Source organism: Peromyscus leucopus, chromosome 20 (assembly GCF_004664715.2).
Source record: "Peromyscus leucopus breed LL Stock chromosome 20, UCI_PerLeu_2.1, whole genome shotgun sequence".
Taxonomy (NCBI): Eukaryota; Metazoa; Chordata; class Mammalia; order Rodentia; family Cricetidae; genus Peromyscus; species Peromyscus leucopus.
The window spans coordinates 35707406-35727937 of record NC_051080.1 but is presented as its reverse complement, the minus strand read 5'-3'; the positions used below and the strand labels follow the sequence as shown (position 1 = coordinate 35727937).

The 20532-nt window shown below is 56.6% G+C and overlaps 1 protein-coding gene and 1 pseudogene across 2 annotated transcripts; one reads left to right on the top strand and one right to left on the bottom strand.

Moving 5' to 3' along the window:
• Positions 1-1010: 1010 nt before the first annotated feature.
• Gga1 (golgi associated, gamma adaptin ear containing, ARF binding protein 1) lies at positions 1011-19741 on the bottom strand. 2 transcript variants are annotated; one of them, XM_037197657.1, is made up of 18 exons: positions 19293-19741; positions 16250-16334; positions 15147-15222; positions 13866-13964; positions 12959-13082; positions 11423-11523; positions 10853-10933; positions 7708-7845; positions 7549-7630; positions 6652-6759; positions 5863-6015; positions 4254-4315; positions 3932-3997; positions 3647-3819; positions 3151-3344; positions 2271-2440; positions 1953-2063; positions 1011-1863 (listed from the first exon to the last, which is right to left on the bottom strand). In XM_037197657.1, exons 1-18 carry the CDS (start codon positions 19333-19335, stop codon positions 1753-1755), a joined length of 1977 nt encoding a protein of 658 aa, XP_037053552.1. In that variant the 5' UTR covers positions 19336-19741; the 3' UTR covers positions 1011-1752. The 2 variants fall into 2 exon arrangements, with proteins under 2 accessions (XP_037053552.1, XP_028726937.1); XM_028871104.2 differs by lacking the exon at positions 3932-3997 and having other exon boundaries at positions 19293-19740.
• LOC114694239 lies at positions 4668-5418 on the top strand (annotated as a pseudogene).
• Positions 19742-20532: the final 791 nt, after the last annotated feature.

Here is a 20532-nt window from a genome sequence, read left to right as displayed (position 1 = left end):
CAAGTCCGTGAGCGACTTTGGAACCAGCACACCAATTCATGGAACTCCCAAATTCATGGTCCCACGACCTCATGACCTCATGCCTCCCCTCACCCATTCAGGGGCCATCTAACAAGATTACACTGGAGTCAAGTCTGAGGCCCCAGGTGGGAACTTTTCAGACCGATCAGGTGCTGGGACGGGACAGGCCATCAGCTCTGTCGGGTGTGAGTCACGCAGTGGAGTCTGGTTGGAGGGGGGCTGAGGGGTACCGGTGCCTACTGCCATCTGCTGTCCAGACCACCTGAGATGCCTTCACCCTGTGCAGTGTGGTCCCACCAGGAGTTCCTCGCCCGGGGGACTCACAGAGCTGTATCATATGCAGGAGGGCTTCACCGGATCTGCAGAAAGGGTTTAGTAGCCATCTGCAGATCAGGAACTGCCAGATGAGACAAAGTGAAAGTGTTTTCTCAGATGTGGGGCTTCCTGGAGCCAGTGACGGTACAGCTGCTCAGGACCGAGGCCGCCCCCCCCCCCCATGCAGGGACTCTCTTCCTGCAGTTTGTGGGGCTCGAAGCCAGCTCCTTCCTGCACCCCACTGGCAGACTTTCCTAGCTGTGTGGCTTTCGCACCTTGCTTAGGCACAGCCCTGTCACACCAGGGCGGTGAGGCTGGCTGGAGAGGGTGTGGGGCAGAGCTCCTGGGGTGGGCTGACGCATCTGCTGCAGGAGCCCCGCTTCCCAGAGCAGCACCTGGGCTGGGAGGAGCCCGTCGGAGAATCTGCAGGGTGCGCAGGAGGAAGTGAGGAGCCAGGCTGTCCTTCAGCTTCTGCAGCAGCGGAACCTCTCAGTGGCCGCCTCATCTCCACTGGGACTGCTGGGTCACCACAGACCAAGGCTTCTTGAGTGACTCAGTAGCAGCCACAGGTCCCCAGGAGGGCCTCTTCTGGTGCAGAACTGGGGTAGCACAGTCCTTAGGCCCCCAATTCCTGGATCTCCCCTGCCTCCCTCAATCTCACAAGAACGGCTGGCTGCTCCAGGAAAAGGTCATTTTATTTCATAAATACTCCCGCTGTCACCCACACAGACCCTACTTTTGACCACAGACGGGTGGGCAGATGTGAGGTGCTCACAGGAGGCCCCAGCAGAAGCTGATGAATGAAGCATGGAACTCTGGGAGTTCCATGGCCCTCCAGGAGGGCATGTCCTCTGGCTTTGCTTTCAAGTTCCCATGGCCCTGCAGGAGGCCTGAGAGCAGAGGGAGGCCTCCAGAGGGACAGGAGCTGAGTGGAGCTCCTTCAGCTCTGTGACCACAGGGCCATTCCAAAAGCAAAGCAAAGAGCCAAACCACACACCAAGTGCAAACAGCTAGGGCGTGGGCATTACCCCAGTCACTGGGTCCCACAGAGGAGGCCCGGGCTGGTCCCAGCTCCAGCATGGCCTCCAAGTTATGGCTGGGCCTTTCCGTAAGGCATAAAAGACAGGTGGGGAAGACCCCACCTCAGGCTGGGGTCAGAGCTGGGCCTAACAGCCATGCTTCTTCCCTCACTCCCGAGAGTCTTTCCAGGGCACACAGCCCCTCCCTGTTCCAGGCTCCCACTGGTGACGGGGATCCCAGCAGCTATGGCAAACCCAGGCCCAGCCTCCTGCCGGGTTTGGCTCAGCAGGAGAAGAGGCCTAGGGAGAGGGAAGTCACTGGGGGTCACAGGAAGGAGAGAAGCCCAGGCTGAGCAGGACTGGGTCCTGTTGCCCTCCTCTCTCCAGCCCCCCTGTCCTAGAGGCTCCCCCAGGTTTCTGGAGGGGGGAACTGATCCACATCTCCCATCTCGTTGTAGGTCTGGTCGCCCATGGTGAAGATGAGCTTGTAGCGAAGGCGAACCTTCTCCTGGGGCACAAATGGCAGAAACAAGGGTTAGAGCAGGAAAGAGGTCAGCACCATCCCGGGGCACTGCCCTGTCACAGCTGGGCCCTCACCTTCTGGGGGTTAGCAAGGAGCAGGACCTGGGTGATGGCTGAGGGGTGGACGATGGGGTTAAATGCCGGTAGCTCTGTGCCCGAAGGAGGCTGCAGCCTCACCTTCATGACCTGAGGGCAGGAGATGTACGGCTAGCTGGTCAGGCGGCCACCGGTGAGGACCCAGCTCCCTCCCAGGTCTTAGGGATCTCTCCTCTGGCTTCCCACTGCCCCTCCCCCAGCTCCCCAGTGAGGGAGATCCTGTCCCCTGACCATGGCCAGCCAGCTAGCTGCCCATCGAGTCTCAGGGAGGAAGACCCGTCTGGTCTGCCCTGTCACCTTAGGGACAGCCGACTGGAAAACAATGTTGCGGATGGGCTGGGGGGCAGTGCTCAGCATGGAGACCACCACCACCAGCACGTCAGAGCGCCCTGGCAGTGGGTCCCGAGCAAAGTGGAAGAGGACGCGGAAGCCATGCTGGTCATAAACTGTCACCGGCAGGATGCTGCCTGTGGGGAGAAGAGTTGAGGGTGACGAGTGGGTGGAGCCAGGACATACCTACCCGCCTCTCACCCAGGGTCTGGCCTCCACGGCCCGAAGGCGCAGTGGGATCAGATGGTGGAGGCCGGACACCCACCCTAGAGCCAGGTCACAGCCAGGTTCTCTCCCAGGCTGGAGTCAAGGGCTCAGGGTCAGTTCTCCTGGAAAGGAGGATGGGGAAGGGGTGCTGCCCTGGGTCACAGCTCCTGAGAACGTCAGTGCAGCCTGGCTAGTCGTCGTTGGCTCAGGCCGAGTCGGGCAGCGCTACCAACTAACTGCTCAGTGAGAAACGCCCAGGGCCCAGGTCTGGATCTTTCTTTGAGGCTTGGTTTTATAATCTTACAGAACCTTCTAGTTCTGGCCCCTGCCTTCTCTATGAAGGAGGGGGTCAGAGTCCATTGGGGAGGCAGAGCCAGGTGGATCTCTGTGAGTTTGAGGCCAGCCTGGACTACAAAGTGAGTTCCAGGACAGGCTCCAAAGCTACACAGAGAAACCCTGTCTTGAAAAAACAAAAAACAAAAAAAGTCCCCTCGGGTGTGACTCAGAGATCAGAGAGCAGCCTTGCATCACTGTAGGATGGGGAGCCCTTGTGCAGGGTTGCGTTGGGAGTCAGCAGTGGCAGGCCCTGGGGACAAGAGCTGACCTGGCTTGGCCCTCCCACCCCACCTCTCCCACTCACTGGGTTTGATGGACTCCAGGGGCACAGTGATGTTGGCTAAGGAGAGCTCGGTGGGTGCTGGCTGTGGTGGAGGCCCAGGGGGCTCTGGGGACGTGTTGTGGAGGAGGCTGGTGGCTCCTGGACTGGGCGAGCTGCAGCTGCCCTTACTCTGCAGGTCACGGAGAGTGAGCCGGGGGGCTGGCTGCTGCTTCTCCCTTAATGGGAACAGTGCATTAGCAAATCATTTCCGGGTGCTCTTGTCAGGACCCGGGAAGGACTGGGCTCCCAGCTAGCTCTGTGCCTGCAGGTCAGTGGCTCTAGCCTTGGGCATCCTCCCGTGCTGACCCCCCCCAGGGGGCATGTTGGTGGGCACCACCGTGCCCCATTCTCATCAACTGTGTGGTGTGAAGCCCTTGTCACAGTGGGCGAGCCAACATGCTGGGCTCCCAGGAGCTGCAGTGATGGACGATCCCCTGCTGGCTGGTGGGGACGGGGCCCTGGCAATAGCAGCCCTCACCACCGCACTTGCTGGGCTTCCGGGGGCAGTGCCTGTTGCAGGAGGGTCTTCCCCAAGAGGTCCAGGTCGTCCAGGCCGCTGCTGGTTGGTGGGGGTGCCTGTGCTGGGGGTCGGCAGTCCACGCTGGGGGCCTGGGCTGGAGGGGGGACCGAGGGTTCAGCGCCATCTGAGGACTGTGGGCGAAGGAGACGGGGTGAGACTACAGTGCTCTGGTCACACCGGCCCGCGGCCCTCCCCTCCCCGCAGGGGACAGCGGAGACGGCTGAAGCAGAGAGGACAACAGACCACTTGGTCGTGAGGCGGAACACTGGGCCTGGCTGGAGCTGCATGCTCAGGGGACCCCCAAGTCACCTTGAAGGGAAGAAGAGCCCCCTGAGCTTAACCTTGAAGGCATGGCTGTGGTCCTATTGGGGGACCACAGGCTGAGGCCCAGGCACCTCTGTGAGGTTAGAAGAGACTGTGGGGCTCTCCCCGAGGGTGGAATTGCCCTGCTCCGAGAGCCTCGCCCACACCCTGGCCCTCACCTCTCAGGCTCCTGGCCCCAGCCGCCCCACCCCTGGGTCTGTCGTAGGCTGAACCAGCTTCAGCATCTTAACCAGCTTCTTACCTGGAAGCTGTTCCATCCCACACTGTCGGAGCTGGGGCAAGGTGGTGTGGGGTCACTTAGGCCTGTGGAGAAAGCAAGACAGGGTTGGCCAGGTAAGCTAAAAGCTAGCCATGCACTGGCTTGGGGATCCCTGGATTCTTCCCTTTCTCAGAGGCTCACGAATAAAACCCACACTTCTCAGAGGGAACCAGTGGCAGAGCAAAAATAGAAACCATTGTCCCAACAGCCATTCTGCAGCCCACACTTGCTTCCTCTCTTCCCGGCAAGGCCCCACAGAAGCCAACTTATGGGCAGAAGTTGGAACTTTCACCTCTGCCCCTCAGCAGCTAAGAGTGGGAGCTGAGGTCGTGAGGAGGAGAGGAGAGCCTGAGCTCACAGGTCCAGGTGAGCATCTCTGGGCAAGTGCTATCCTGGGTGAACCTGTGTCCATGTGGACCACGGCAAGGTGGATCAGGTAGACTGAAGACTGGCATTAGCCAATAAGGCCAACTGATTGGCGCTGGAGGGCCCTGAGGAGTGGCCCTGGCTGGCAGGAAACCAGCATGAGCCCTGTCTGTCCTGAACACCTCAGCCAAGCTTCCCCTGTATTTGACTTAGAGAAGATGAGAGACCCGTTTTCAGCAGGTGCTCTCCAGCAGGGAGGGAACCAGCAACTGTCAGCTCTCCCTATGGTGGTCCTTTAAGACCCCAGAGGGAGGGGCTCGGTGCTGTTATGGCTTCTAGTGGGGTGACGGTGAGCGCCTCCGGCTCGGCCAGCGAGGCCCCCGGGGTTCTGGACAACGTAGGAGGCTGGCTCCTCAATTTGGGACTCTTTGCCGCTAGAGTTGGGCTGGCCAGGACTTGAGTGACATCGATTGGATGGCACCTCAGCCAGGGGTGTAGCCAGATAATGGAATTCCCGTGTACTCAGACTTCCCAAAGACAGCCTACTGTCTAGGACCACGAGATACTACCCCGGTGGCAGCTGAAGTTGACGCCCTCTCCTTGCCTGAACCTGCACCCCACCCCTCCACCCCAGGGCAGCCCCCAGCTGCAGCTGAGACGTTGCCTCTGCACAGTTGTGTGTGCAGTTCCCAAGGTTCTGCAGAGGGTGATCCTTGCCCTTGTCCTGAGGAGTAGTGATGGTTCTTGAAAAAAATATTTCAAATAAAGCCTGCACACAAAGAAAAAAAAAAAAAAAGACCACAGAGAAGGCTGTGTGTGTGGTGGTGCACGCCTTTAGTTCCAGCACTGGGAGGCAGAGGCGGGTGGATCTCTGAGTTGGAGGCCAGCCTGGTCTACAGAGTGAGTTCCAGGACAGCCAGGGCTGTTACACAGAGTAACCCTGTCTTTAAAAAACAAAAACAAAAGAACCCACCCACCCACCCACCAAGCCTAAGGAAAACAGTGTTCACTGCTTACACTTTCAGTGTTCCTCACTCCAGTGATCTTACTAAAGCCTGTCCTTCCTGTTGGGAGAAGCTGCCGATCCTCCCCAGCACAGCCACACTCCAGCAATCCCCCGCCTCCGCCAGGCCGACCTGGAGTCGCCAGGAGCCCCGGCTTCACCCAGGACAGGGAAGGCAGAGCTGGTGCCCGCAGGCTGCCCCTGCCCCATCCTCTCCCTTACCCAGAGACATGAGCTCGTCATCCAGCAGGGACACCGAGGCACTGGGCTGCTCTGGACTGCTCTGGTTGCCAGGGTGGGTGGGCGTGGCTGGGTATGTGGTGCCCGAGGGAGGGAGGTCCAGGCCTGAGAGGTCCAGCAGGGCTGAGGTACTCCCTGAGTGGAAAGGAGAGTTGGGCAAGTCCTGGGGGCCACTCCGAACCTCAGGGGTTCTCCCTCCTCCACTCCGCACCCCAGGCCTCCTGGCCCTTTCTTTAGCAGACAGATGGACGGACGGTACTTGTGTTTAGAATGCAATCAGCTTTAGGGTGAGGGACATGTCAGGAATGTGGCGTCAGTGTGACTGAACAGTGATACCAACTACGACAGCCGAGGTGTCCCCTGGGACAGCCCTAGGAGATCACTTCTGCTCTCACACCTCTCAGAGGTCCTCCACTCTCCCACTCACCACGCCTCTCCTGTGCCCCAGCCCACATACCACGCTGCCGTTTTCCCTGAGTGGTCTGCAGGTCTGTGTCTAAAGCCCTTTCCCTGTCTCTGGTAGTCCAATCAGGCCTAGGCTAGGATCCAGCTCCGCACATCTGGAGTCAGATACACCAGATCAAAGAAAAACCTCCTTCCTTCTGCTCCGGGACAAACTTGGGCTTCCTTCCCCAACAGCTTTAGGCTTCCCACAGGATGCCTCACTCCGTCCTCGGGACCTTCATGGTCTTAAGGGGCCAAGGTCACGCTGAAGGTCACGCCATGCCGCCCTGCACTCCGGGCCCCCCACAGCACTCCTGCTCTTCTCACCAGGAATGGAGCTGGCTGTGGCGTCGCCATTGACCTCCTCACCCCGGACCAGCTGCTTGTACAGGTTGATCACCTGGGTGAGATTGTCGTTAGCCTGCAGGATCTCAGCTGGAACAGGAAGGAGGGGAGAGGCCAGTTAAAGGATGGGGCCTCTGGATAGGGGAGAAGAGCCTCCCACATCCACCCCAAAGCCCCGCCCCCCCCCAAACTGAGGACCGAACCCAGGAGTGCTCTACCACTGAGCTAAATCCCCAACCCCAAATGTCATTCACGCAGGATTTTTTTTTTTTTTTTTTTTTTTTTAAGACAGTTGTTTCTCTGTGCAACAGTCTTGGCTGCCCTGGAACTCGATTTGTAAACCAGGCTGACCTCAACTGACTGAGATCCGCCTGCCTCTGCCTCCCAAGCGCTGGATTAAAGGTGTGCACCACCACCGCCCGGCTCCAAAGAGTATATGAAGGGGAAGGGCCCCCACCCTACTGCATCTGTGGGGTGCAGACAGCCGAGCAGGCATAGAAACTTGGAGGTGGAAATGTACTCAGAACATCCAGGGGACGGCCAGGCAGGGAGGAGAGTGAGACAGGGAGGGGACAGAGGGCCTGAGTGGATGAGATGGGATGATCTGCCACCCTGGTGCTCTGAGACCTGAGCCAGGCATTCGCTTGTTGAACCCCCGCTGGGAAATGGGGCGAGCTCCTCCTCCTGGGCAGGAGATGCCTGCTCAGGACCTTGTGCATGGAGTCCGCCATAGCGGTCTCTGAAGCCTTCTCAGGTCAAGGCTGGGGACAGGGGGCCCCCTCCTGGTGGCTCCTTCCAACTGCGGCCGGTGTCTATCAGGGCCTGAGGGAGGAGGTGGCGGGACAGGGCTGGGCCTGATCCCAGCAGCCGGGGACTCACCTAAAGCCTCGTCATTGTCTTCTGTGTCACTGGCCAATCGGAAGAGTGTGGGCCGCATGCGCTCACAGCGCTGGTACAGTTCCTAGGGGGACAGGGTGAGTGGACAAGGGTCCTCTGGGGGTTTGGGGCCAGGCTGGGAGCGGCCAGGAGCAGGCCCACCTTCATGAGGTCCTCACTGCTGCTGGCGGTGGCTCCCTGGCTGTGGCTCATCACCATCTCTGTCAGCAGCTTCACGCTGTTGTTCACCTCCCCGATGGCATTCACCCGCTTTGAGATCTTCTCCATCCGCTTCTGGTCCTGTGGGCAGCAAACGGCAGAGGCTGTCTCAGGCCTGCCACTGGCCCGGAGCTGGGATGAGGCGGGAAGAGAGCTGGATGGGCATGACTTCAGCTCTGTGTGGCCAAGTCCTGCTGAGAGCTTGCCACTCAGGGACAGGTCCTCTGTCCAAGAAGCAGTCTACCACCATGTGTCCCCCTTCTTACTCTCCTGCCAGAGTCTCGGACCCAGGGGTGGCCCGAGATCACCCCAAGAGTTTCTAGACTCATGGCTATGGTCCTGTGCCGTTCTTGCCCTCCCTGTGTCTGTCTCTTGAAGACGACGTCCCCACACTTGACAGTGAGAGGGAAGCGTTCTTGGTCAGCACTCACAACCTAGAAACAAGGTACGCTGTCCCTCCTTGTATCTGTAGGTGCCCGGCAAGTGTGGGGGCTGCTGGCCTTTAAAGGTAGCTGAAGGAGGTAATCCACTCTGCAGCCCATTCTGTTTCCTAGTGTCTCTCCACTGCAGGAGGTGGGCATGCTCAGGGCCGTCTCACAAGGCCTGGCCCTCTAACACAGTCCTGAACAGAAGCCATCCAGGCCTGTGACACGCCCTCTCCTGCAGCAGGGAACTGAAGAGTAGCCCCTGCCAGGCCATCTGGGACCCAGGCTTAGCTTGACCAACCTGCATGACTAGATCTTGCCACTGAGGAAGAATGAACTAGCAGTTTCTGTGAGGCACACACTTTTAAAACATCTGGAAAATTCTATGCTGCTATCATTAGTGAGTTGGGAGATTTCATGTAGAAGTCTACATTTTCGTTCTGTTTTCAAAGACAGAGTTTCTCTGTGTAACCCTGGCTATCGTGGAACTACTCTGTAGACCACGCTGGCCTCAAACTCACAGAGATCCGCCTGGCTCTGCCTCCCAAGTGCTGGGATTAAAGGCGTGCGCCACTACCGCCTGGCTTGAAGTCTATATTTTCAAAGAAAAAAAAAATCACTTGATGATCTAGATACACAGGGCTGCAGGGGGCAGTCACCTGGGGTACAGGCAGGGCTGTCTCCTGCTTCAGAGGCATCTGCCTTGTGGCCTTGACCCTTGATTTCCCTACTGCCAATCCTGAGCCTAGAGAGTGTGTAGTCCAGCCTCTTCTGTTTGTGCTATTAAGTGCCTTGGTTTGTGGCAAAGTTTTATTGTGTAGCTCAGGCTGGCCTGGAAGTCAAGTCAAGGCCATCTTCCTGTCCTGGCCTCTCCAGTGTTGAGATTAGAGGTGTGAGCCACCTTGCCACATCCTGAATACTTCTTAAAAAATTTTGGTTTGAGTCTCTCTCTCTACATAGCCCAGACTGTCTTGGAACTATGTAGACCTTGAACTCACAGAGATCCACCTGCCTCTGCTTCCCAAGTGCTAAGATTAAAGGCGTGCACTAGCACACACCAGTCCTGAATGTGGTTTTTTTTTTTTTTTTTTTTTTTTGGTTTTTTGAGACAGGGTTTCTCTGTGTAGCTTTGCACCTTTCCTGGAACTCACTTGGTAGCCCAGGCTGGCCTTGAACAAACAGAGATCCGCCTGGCTCTGCCTCCCGAGTGCTGAGATTAAAGGCGTGCACCACCACCGCCCAGCCTGAATGTGTTTTTTTTTTTTGTTTTGTTTTTTTTTTTTTTGTTTTTTTGTTTTTCGAGACAGGTTTCTCTGTGTAGCTTTGCGCCTTTCCTGGAGCTCACTTGGTAGCCCAGGCTGGCCTCGAACTCATAGAGATCCGCCTGCCTCTGCCTCCCGAGTGCTGGGATTAAAGGCGTGCGCCACCACCGCCCGGCCTGAATGTGTTTTTTGATGATTTGCCTTATTAAACGTCCGTCTAACTTCCAACGTATATTAACTTACACACTAATCATACATTAACACCTGTGTTTTGCTGTGTGTGTGCACAGCTATATACATACACACATACTTACATACATATTTAAAAAATACTTTAGGGTTCAATTTGTTTTGGGGGGTGCTGAGGATGGATATCACGAGATCACGCATGTTGGAAAAGTGTTCTACCACTAAGCTGTTGCCTCAATATAGTCCCAAAGTACTTCTTCAGAGTGTTTGTATTTACTGACGTGTGTGTGTGTGTGTGTGTGTGTGTGTGCACATGTGCCCTAGTGTGCACGTGGAAGTAAGGACAACTGGTCAGAGTTGATTCTTTCCTTCTGCCATGTGGGTCCTCAGGGACCTAGCTCAGGGTGGCAGCACCCATCTATAACTATTGAGTCATCTTGCTGGCTCCCACATTTCTTTCTTTCTTCTTTCCTTTCCTCTTTCCCTTTCCCCCTTCTTTCTTTTCTTTTCTTTTTCAAGACAGGGTTTTGGGCCTGGAGAGATGGCTCAGAGGTTAAGAGCACTGACTGTTCTTCCAGAGGTCCTGAGTTCAATTCCCAGCAACCACATGGTTGGTGGCTCTCAACCATCTGTAAATGAGATCTGGTGCCCTCTTCTGGCCTGCAGGGATACATGCAGAACACTGTATACATAATAAATAAATAAATCTTAAAAAAAAAAAAAAAAAGACAGGGTTTCTCTATGTAGCCCTGGCTGTCCTGGAACTCTCTCTGTAGACCAGGCTGGCCTCGAACTCACAGAGATCCACCTGCTTCTGCCTCTCAAGTGCTGGGATTAAAGGTGTGCGCCACCACCGCCTGGTTCCAATTTTTTTTTTTTTTTTTTGTCTGAGACAGGGTCTTGATAGCCTCAACCCCACAATTCTCCTGCCCCAGCCTCCAGAGTTTCAGTATTACAGGTATATGCCACCAATTCTTGGCCTCATCACTAACAAATACTAGCCCCTCAAGAATTCATGAATAGCAGGTTCACTCAGACACTGGGCAGTTCTTCCTGATAAACAGCCTCCTAGCACCTGTTGGTTCTTTGCTGTGGCAATACACACATGCACACATGCACGCACGCACGCACGCACGCACGCACACATGCTCCCGCTTGGTGTCCTAGCTTCACATCCATCCCTTCTACCCTGTAACCCAGGCCAGCCATCACCTCCTGCACCATCTCCTTGATGAGCTTGTTGGCAGCCCGGAGGTCCTCTGGGTGTGAGCTTTTCAGCAGGCGGGCCAGCATCTGCAGAGACAAGGAAGTGACGGAGGGCTGAGGGCAGCACCACGCCCAAATCTCTAATCCTGACCCTCTGACTGTGTGGGGGGCCTGGGCAGAACACTAAAGCTCTAGGCAAAGTGGTGAAAACTGACTGACATCTGATGGGTGTCCGTTCAGATAAGCGAGACAGCGTACACACTCCTCACAGAGCACAGCAGGAGGATGTCCTCAGCACACAGCCCTCCCTCCCCAGAGCACTGTGGCTTTTGGAACTTCCAGGCGGACACACCAGAAACCACAGTGGTAGCCTTGGAAATGCTTCTACAACCAAAAGCAAGTCAACTAATATACAAAGACATAAAGCTGTGCGGCTCCTCACGCAACCCTGGGTCGTGAATTGTGCTTACTGAATACGGACGCTGGCATGGGGTCAGTGTATTCAGCAGGAGCTAAGTACTGCTTCCTCCCACAGCCAGCTCCACAGGGATCACACTGGGCATGATCTGCTCTTACCTTGGACTTCTCCTCATCTTCAAAGATCACATTCTTGGGCCGTGGAGGCGGGAGGGAGAAGATGGCATCTTCTGGAAGCTTGGGGTCAGACTTCACAATCCCTGGGAAGACAGGGTTAAGAAGACTGTCAGGAGGTAGCAGGAGGGGCATATGAGAATAGGGTGGCAAGGTCAAGGGTGTAAGCATGGGTGTCTATCCAAGTCACAGTACCAATGTAAGTATAACAGCTCGGATGCAAAGGTTTCTTGGCAGCCAGGAGCCAAAGAATACCCCAAAGTCACACCACACAACAAACCTCACAAGAGATTTATTGAAGGGAAAACCAGGAGGGTGAATGCCTCTGCTCGGGCAGATATGAGCCCTGTGTCCTGTTCAGTCTGCTCTGCTCCAGTAGACACAGAGCTCATAAAGTTTCTTGGGGAGTGGGTAGAACTCTTCAGGATGGAGCTTTCCAGGATGGAGATTGGTGGGATTTCATGTCCAGAGATTGGGTTTTTTACTCTGTAGGGTAGGGGCAGGGTCCAGCACTTAGGGCAGTTAGCGTTCTGTGTGTGGAACCTGGCAGTTAGAGGTCCTTGGGGGAGGGGCCTGGCCATTCGTGTGGCTGGAAAGGCTTTACAAAAGGGAGGTCAGCTCACCAGCTTTGGACTTTGATGGATGGGACTACATTTTTGTTTGTTTTGGTTCTAGAGACAGGGTTTCTCTGTGTAGCCCTGTAACTCACTCTGTAGACCAGGCTGGCCTGGAACTCCCAGAGATACGCCTGCCTCTGCCTCCTGAGTACTGGGATTAAACTACTTCTGACCTGCACAGTGAACTCCATCAGAGATGGTTTGAATCCAATATATATTAATATATACATACTATATTAATATAAATAATAGGTTTTTTATTTTTGAAAATTTTTTATGTGTGGTGGCTGTGTCTCCATGTGGGTATACACATGTGGAGGTCAAAAGCATCAAATCCCCTAGAGCTGGAGTTACCAGTGTTGTGAGCCACTTCAGGAGTACAGGAAACCAAACCTGGGCCCTTCAGAAGAGCAGCAAGGGTTCTGAACTGCTGAACGCTCTCTCCGGCTTCCATACATATTTGTTGAGAAAGGCTACCATGTAATCCTTTTGAACTCACTCTGTAGCCAAGGGTGGCCCTTCAACTCCAGATCCCCTAGCCCTCTTCCTCAGTGCTGGGGTTCTAGGTGTCACCACCGTACCTGGAGTCCTCGCTCTTCGGGACGGAACCCGGAGCTCATGCATGTTAGGCAAGCATTCTGCCAACTGAGCCCTGGGAGGGCATCTGCGTTTTGTCGCCACCCTCTGAAGGTAAGCTTGACCCCATACCATCTTTTTTTTTTTTTTTTTTTTATACCCAAGCTAGCCTTAGACACAGCCACAGAGAGGCCCCACTGGCTGTGTGTTCTTGAGACACTAAGGAGAGACCCGTGGCCTTGCTGGCAGAGAACCCTGAGACTGCTGGAGCCTGAGCTGCAGGCCGGGCATGTTACTGGTCCCTGCCACCCCACGGGTGGAGGCTCACCCTGCTTCTTCAGCATCTGGTAGGCTTCTGAAATCTTCACCTCCTCAGGCAGGCCGACCGTCCAGCTGTACAGCAGCTCCAAGATCTTATTCTTCACCTTCTCTGACGTCCGGGAGCCCAAGTACTTCAGAGACATACAGAAAGGGAGTTCAAATCGGAGGCTGCTCAGCCCCGCTCACTCGAGTCCTAAGCCTCCAAAGTCCAAGATGCCCTGCAGCCTGGTGTAAACTGAGCTCAGTTCTTAGCTGGACTACCCAATGGCTGTGCCCATTGTCTGTGACTCAGTTTCCTCATTGTGGGCAGGCGGACCTTGGAGGCCCCGAGCTCAGAGCACACAGAACTTAACCTTGTGACCCCAGCAAGGAACCTAGGGCTCCAGGTGAGGAGGAAGGGCTGGTGTGCATCAGACCCCACACATCATTTCCAGCATCCAACTAGGCCAAGAGACTTCCACTGCACAGTTCTCTCCTGGGAGACATGGAGCTGCACAGCCCACTCAGAGTTCTGCTCAGAGGAAGGGCAGGGGGCTGGGCATCGAATATGTACCCAATCTGGGAGGACTTCTCAGGCCAAAGGTCGGTAGCCAGGGTGTGGCCCATCTGCTAACATAACTGACTCAGGTTTGTGGCTTTGGATGCTGAGGCTCACAGAAACCACATCTAGGTGATGGAGACAGGGAGGAATGTCAGACACCTAGGCAACCTAGGCCGGGCACACCCAATGAAAGCATGTGTGTGACCTGGGATCAGCTCTCCCGGCATACTAGATGGTTCCTCTGCTACCATGCTTTCCTGACTCAGCCGGGCCCTGGAGAAGGATCTGTGCTAAATTTCCAACAGGGAGGGCCTAGGGATCCTTTATCTACAACCCATCAGACCCAGCCTTCTGGGCCTTGGCCAGGACGCACCTTGGGAGACACGACCTTGATGAGCTCGTTCAGGAAGCGGAACTTGCCCACCTCATCGTGGAACCGCTTGCCGCAGCTCTTCATGCATGCTTCCAGAACCTGGGGAAGGAAGCAGTCAGGGAGCTCCTGACCTTGCCAGGGCCCAGAGGAAGGCAATGACCCTTGAGGGCACAAGGTGCAGAGACTCAAAGGTCTCTGGGATTGCTCATCACCCCCCAGAGCACTGAGTCAGGGGTCTTCCCCTGAGCAGCACTGTTCAAGCTGCAGTATGACTACAGGTTCCTCTCTGGCCTAGGCCATGTATCACGTGTACATGGCCTTTTTACTATTTTTCTTCTTCTTCTTTTCATATTTTTAAATTTTTTTAAAACATGGTTTCACTGTGTAGCCCTGGCTGTCCTGGAACTCACTCTGTAGACCAGGCTGGCCACGAACTCACAGAGATCTGCCTGCCTCTGCCTCCCGAGTGCTGGGATTAAAGGTGTGTATTACCACCACCTGGCTTATTTTTCTTCTTTTAAAAAACAATTTGGCGGGCTGGAGAGATGGCTCAGAGCTTAAGAGCACTGCCTGCTCTTCCAGAGGTCCTGAGTTCAATCCCCAGCCACCACATGGTGGCTCACAACCATCTATAGTGAGATCTGGTACCCTCTTCTGGCCTGCAGGCATACATGCAGGCAGAATACTGTATAAATACAATAAATAAATAATCTTAAGAAACAAAACTATTTGGCACTACTCTGGCCTTTCCCAAACTCGTGAGGTCACAAGACCTTGCATACTTGAGGAAGAAACCCCCGACCAAAACTGACGTGTTGGAACATGTATGGTTACTTAGAGCAATTTCCCCCTGACCTTGGACAATCTTGTCCCAAGGTCGCTAGTATGTGGGCTGTGCACAGAGGCACAGACAGCAACCCACCTCTTTTGCTCCTGGCATAGCCAAGAAACCTCAATCCTGAGCCTAGCTCTCACTGAAGAGGACGGTGCTGGCCAGGGTCTGCAGCTCCCGTGTGGCGTGTCTAGCCCTTGCAGAGAACCTGGGAGCTTTACAAACACAGACTCCAAACCATGTATGCTGAGGGCCCTGACTGTGTTTAACATGTATCCCGGGGAGGTGTCCATTGGGCAGCTGAAGTGGAGAATCCCTCCCACCACCATCAGAGGCCCAGCTGTGACAGAAGGCTAGTCCAGTGGCTGCTGTTGGGAACCTTCAAGGCTGGCCCAGACCTGTATACTGGATCACCTGGTCACTCACAGAACCCCAGGATCTTTTCTTACCGTCAAGGCCTGGATGGCCTCCCACTCCTGCGGGGACTGGATCTTGTGGGCCAGCAAGCGGGTGGCGAGTGAAGGCCTGGAGAGAAGGGACAGTCATGGCTGACATGGTCACTCAAAGAGACAGTCACTACCCCAGACTGCGGCACTTCAGCCCTCTATTGGCCCTGCGAAGCACATACAAAGGCCCACCTCTCTCCAGATCAAACAGGACCTGGGATGGTGACAGCCAGTGCCAGGCACCCAGTGCAGGCAGGGACCTTCAAGAGGTATACACTTAGCCCCCTTCGGCTTTGAGAACTACGACACAGGCCTGGAGATGTTGCTTACTGACAGAGCACCTGCCTAGCATGGGTGAGGGAGGCCTGAGTTCTAATTCCTCACCACCAGAAGCAAAAGCAGCTGTGTCTCTGGCTTGCACACGGGATGGTAAGGACTGGTGACTGCAGCCTGGGTGCTAAGGCCATGCAAGGTGACCCCCAGCAGCCCCGCTCCTTGCTCTCCTCAGTGGCAGGACACCCAGTAACCCCCACACGTGCAGCACTGGCAGAGCCAGGCTACCACTGAGGAGAGCGAGGGTCAGAGCGGCAAACGGCTTGCCCAAGGCTAATCTGAGGTGGGATTCGTTGGCCCCAGAGCCCGTGAACCCCAAACCAAGGGCTGCTGGAAGCACCTGTCCCGGGAAGGAGGGTGGAGGAGAAACACCCTGTGACTCGTCCCTGCGATCCAGCAGCACCAAGGAGCCTGGGAGTCCAAGCCCTCGGGGAGTCACTTCTAGGGACGGCCCACATGTGCATTTGGGACAAGCATTCCAGGTACACGAAGGACCTTTGGGGAGGGTGTAGTCTGCCCTCTAGGAGGCCCCAATAAACCATCAGCCACATAGTAGGGTGAGATCTGACCGAGCTCAGGACTGCAGTGTCCTGGTGAGCTTCAGAGAGGGTGGCCTATGTGTAGCCTCCAGCAAAAAGTGCCACTGTCTTTGTTAACTGTGGGTGCACTGAGAATGGAAACCGGGTCTCTAGCCCGCCCAGGACCAGGTTCTGGAGCGTGTGTGACGGGACACCATGTTCCGCTGCGTGTGTCAGCCAAGTGGAGCCACCTACCCCTCAAAGTCTTCGTTGAGCTGTTCGCAGAAAGCGTTGATGCTGGCCCAGTTCAGCTCCTTGTTCAGGGGATTTGTGGCTCTGTCTGCAGGAGCAGAGGGAGTCAGTATGGGCTAGTGGCGTTTCTGCCTCTCCTTACTCTTCCCTGCACCTGGCGAAGTCAGGAGGGACTGCACACATGGGAGAGGCTTCCCTCCACTTCTGGCCGGACAGCCCCAGGCCTGAGCCCCGGCATTCCAGCCCAGTCAATGGGCAGAAGCACACATGGCTGCTGCTTACCCTGCCTGTCCACCCGAGGGCCCCACCTCCAGAGACGACAGCCAGGGACCACCTTCCATGGTTGTACCCACCATGCTGACTTTACCATCTCTGAGTCTGTTCTCGAGAACAGCATCCCCATTCTCCTGGAATCTGTACTCAGGAGATTTAGGGGTAAGGGAAAGGTCAGGGTCCTGGTCCTTGAAGAACTACAAGCTGGGCAGTGGGCCAAGAAAAGCAGGCTCTCAAGAAAGGGTGAGTGGCCAAGAAACCATAGGAACCTAGAGCAGCAGACTTGGGTCAGCCTGGGGCCAGGGCAGCTGCCCAGAGGAGGTAACATTCCAGCTAAGTCTGGAAGGAGTTAACCAGGCTGAGGGCTCATCTGCCCAGCTGAGGACATGAGCCTGGGAAATTTTGTACCCTGGACCTCAGGCCTAGTCATGCCGACCTTGTCCCCGGGGAGTGGCTCAGGAATACCTCTTCTGAGGTCCTCTCTGGTCCCTCGCTTCTGCCCAGGGTGGCAGTGGCTGTGCCCCTGACTGTTCTTTGCTGTGGGCCCGAGCGGACTATTACATAGTGCTACTGTGACCTCTGCCATCGTGAACACAGCGATCTCCCCTCAGTGTGTGAGAGGATGGATGGATGGATGAGGGAGCAGTGGAAGGCAGGATGAGGCCGGGGAAGTTGGAATGCAGGAATGAGTAATAGCAAAGAGGACGTGGTCGATAATACCAGACAATCCCCTTCTCGAGCCCCCAACACTGGCCAAGTGGAGATCTAGTATGCAATACAGCCTCCCTGAACCCCCATTTCCCCACTTGTAGAGTGAACCAATCACAGGTCGGATGACAAATGCTTCGTGCGTGGTGAGGCTGCAATGTCCCCATGGTGCCCAACACTTCTGCCCATGCTGGGGGTGCAGAGGGCCACAGCCCAAGAGGTGGGGCTGTGAAAGATCTGTAGACCGGAGGAGGCTAGGGCCCAGTACGTGGCACCTGCCCAGCTGGGGATCTATGCTTTTCCTGGGGGCCTAGACACCCTAGTGCCTGGCAGCCATCCACACGATCCATATTTATTTTTAAAAAATACAGTGGTGGACAAAAGCCCTGCTCTCCTGAAGCTCACTGGCCTAAACAAAGCAGCGCTGACGACTCAGATTAGCGATCCCAGAAGGGCTGGCTGCAAAGAAGGGCAGAGCGGGCAGAAAGAATGGGAGGTCCTGGGTTAGGCTGCTCTCTCCTAGGGGCTCAGAGGCAATATGGCTGGGCAGAGGGCTGAAGAAGCATTATCTTGGTACAAATCTATCCCACAAGTCTTGCGGGGACCCTCCAGTCCTTGAGAGGAACAGAAGTCACCAGTGAGCCCCCAGCAACACCAGGGACATCTCCTGCTTCCTTGGGGAAGGCTGCACATTTACTGTCCCCCACAATGGCCAAGGACTGAACACTGGAAAGGGGACAGCTGGGGAAAGGGCTAAAACAGGAAGTCCTTCGAAGTGTCAAAAGCATGTGAGCTCCAGTGAGGGTGGAGGCAGTCAATGTGGAGTCAGAAGCCAGGGAAAAGGAAACTCTGACTGCCCAGACCAGCTTCTCCCCAGCATTCGGCAAACTAAGGATCTTAGAGCTGGAGGAGACAGGCCCCCTCCCTTTTCCCCAGCCTCCACCTGGGGGAGCATCTCCCCTGGCAGGTGGCAGGGGAGAGTACGTGAAGAGGGGTGTTTCACAACGGGGTGTGACTCTTCTGATGGTGAAAGCATCTATGGTCCTCCCTAGAAGCTACCCTTTACCTCTAACCTCCTGAGACCTGTGAAGCTGTGGTATCAAAAGTCCACAGCCAGTGTCTTCTCCCACCCTCCCCTCCCCCACTGCCAGGCTGACTCTCCTACATTCCCCCAGATGATGTGTGGTTTGGAATCAGTCTCCTGGTTCAACTCTGTTCCAGACCGGCTTCCAAGGTGCTGGTCATGACTTCCCACATCACCCCGCACAGGGTCCTTGGTGTACCTGAGGCCAAGAGGTTCAGCTGATAGCCCCATCCAGAAAGGCCTTGGGAGAGACCTGTCCCTAGATGGACCAGAAGAGGCAGCCTGCGGCTCCCAGGGGGCAGAGTCTAAAGAATGGGGTTGGCAAAGCCAAGGATCTTCAGCAGGGTGGGACAGGGAGAGCTGAGGGAGGGGCTGGGGGCTTGGAAGCCAGAGCTGTAGGAAGCTGTTTCTAAGGAGACAGGAAGCAAGGGCAGAGGCCTTGGGAGGAAGCTCAGGAGGGGCTGGGAAAGCCATCTGGGATGTGGAGGGAGGCTGGGCTGGGTGTAGTGACAGCGAACTTGGGTCTCTTTTATGGAGTCTGAGACGGGACCCTTCCGAGCTTAAGCACTGGGAGTTTCTCCCAGCCTGGCCAGAGCAGGGGGAGAGGGGCCAGGAGTCCGCTCGTCCCTGGACCCGGGGACTAGCTGCGAGCACAGGGTGAAAAGTCTCAGGCCTTGAGCTAGTGGGGGGTCCCTCAGAGGCAGGACTCGAGGGGCTGCTCTTGGGTGCAGCAGTCGGGGCCCTCGGGGTTTGGGGGTCGCTCTCGGCGGCCCGGTCCCCGGGTGGGTGGGCGGCGCCCGCCCCCAGCCCGGCTGCGCAGCTGCCAGGGTCCGAGCGGCGAACTGGGGCGCCGCCCCTCCTGGGCCCGGGGGCCGGGGCGTGAGGAGGGGGCGCGCGGACCCCGCCCCGCGGGGGAAAGGGGCCAACCTCGCGCCCCCGGTTCCGGTTCCGGTCCGGCCCGCGCCCCTCCCGGACACTCACTGATTCGCGCCTCCAGCGTCTCCGGCTCCATCGCGGGCTCCATCCGCCACGGGCCCCCCGGCCTCGGCGCCGCCCCCCGGCCCCCCACCGCTCTCGCGGGAACTCCTCGGCCCCGCCCACGGCCGGTTAAAGGGGCCGCGTCCGCCCGGAGGAGTCGGGACGGGGCGCTGGAGCGCCGGGCACCATCGAGACGCGGGCGGGGCCGCCCAGAGCGCCACCTCCTGGCCAAACCCTTTCCCCCCGGGCGCCCGGCCGCTTCGCGGGTGGGGTCCGCCGGCGGCCTCGCAGCTCCCGGCGTTCAGGCGGGAAAGGAAGCGGAGAGCCTGGGGGTTGCGGGCGGCACCATAGAAACACCGCGGGACGCTCTCACTCGGTCAGCGTCACGCAGAGACCCGTGACCGCTTCCGGGACAACGCTCCGGGGCCATGTTTCTGAAGGGCTCTGAAGTCACTTCCGGAGCCCTCGGGGGTACTTCCGCCCAAGTGGGGGAAGTGGCCGTGTCCCTTAAAAGGGCGACTGGGCCCCGTGGCCAAAGCGAAAGTGACGAGGTTAAGCTAGCGTTTGTTGAGTGCTTTAGTGCCCCAGGCATGGGTCTTAGCGTTGTTTCCCCCTGTGGGACGAGTTTCACGATGCTGCCCTGGAAATCGCTCTGTAGACCAGGCCGGCCCGGAACTCGAGATCCCTTGATCTCTGCCTTCCAAGTGCCGAGATTAAAGCAGTGCGTCACTGCGCCCAGCCAGGGGCTACGTATTTTTCCCCCATGAATCCATTCCTCAAACCCGGAAGCCAGGTAGTGAGTATGCCTGTAATCACCCAAGGGTCAGAGAGCTTGCACCCGGTGCTTCCTCCTGCCGTCAGCTTGCAAACCCGCGAAGCAAGAGCTCATTGCATTTCGATGGTTGTGTGACCAGCACTGGAGAGAAAGGCCAGCTGTCTAGCCCACATGGTGATGAGGAGCTGGGCGTGCTCTCCGCGTCATAACGCCGGCACTTGTCAGGCCGAGGCAGGAGATCAGCAGTGGAAGGCCGATGGGGAATATCCTATCTCAAAGCACACAACCCGCACCGGGGAAGCCCGAAGGGTGGTAACAAAGTGAGAGGGTCTCATTCCCCAAACTGGGGTTGTGACGGAGTCTGGCTCTTTTGGGGCGGGGGTTCAGGGATCAGCAACGCGAAATACTCCGTTCTTTCACCCGCGTCTTTTCATCCTCTGCGGGTCGCCTTGGGTAGGTCCCAGGAAT

Excerpts from the sequence above, each read along its gene's own strand:
- Gga1 (XM_037197657.1), bottom strand. The coding sequence starts at position 19,335 with ATGGAGCCCGCGATGGAGCCGGAGACGCTGGAGGCGCGAATCA. Across the intron at positions 13,083-13,865 it reads TCAAGGTCGTGTCTCCCAAG|TACTTGGGCTCCCGGACGTC; the intron begins GTGCGTCCTGGC and ends ATGTCTCTGAAG. Across the intron at positions 1,864-1,952 it reads TCCTTGCTAACCCCCAGAAG|GAGAAGGTTCGCCTTCGCTA; the intron begins GTGAGGGCCCAG and ends TTTGTGCCCCAG.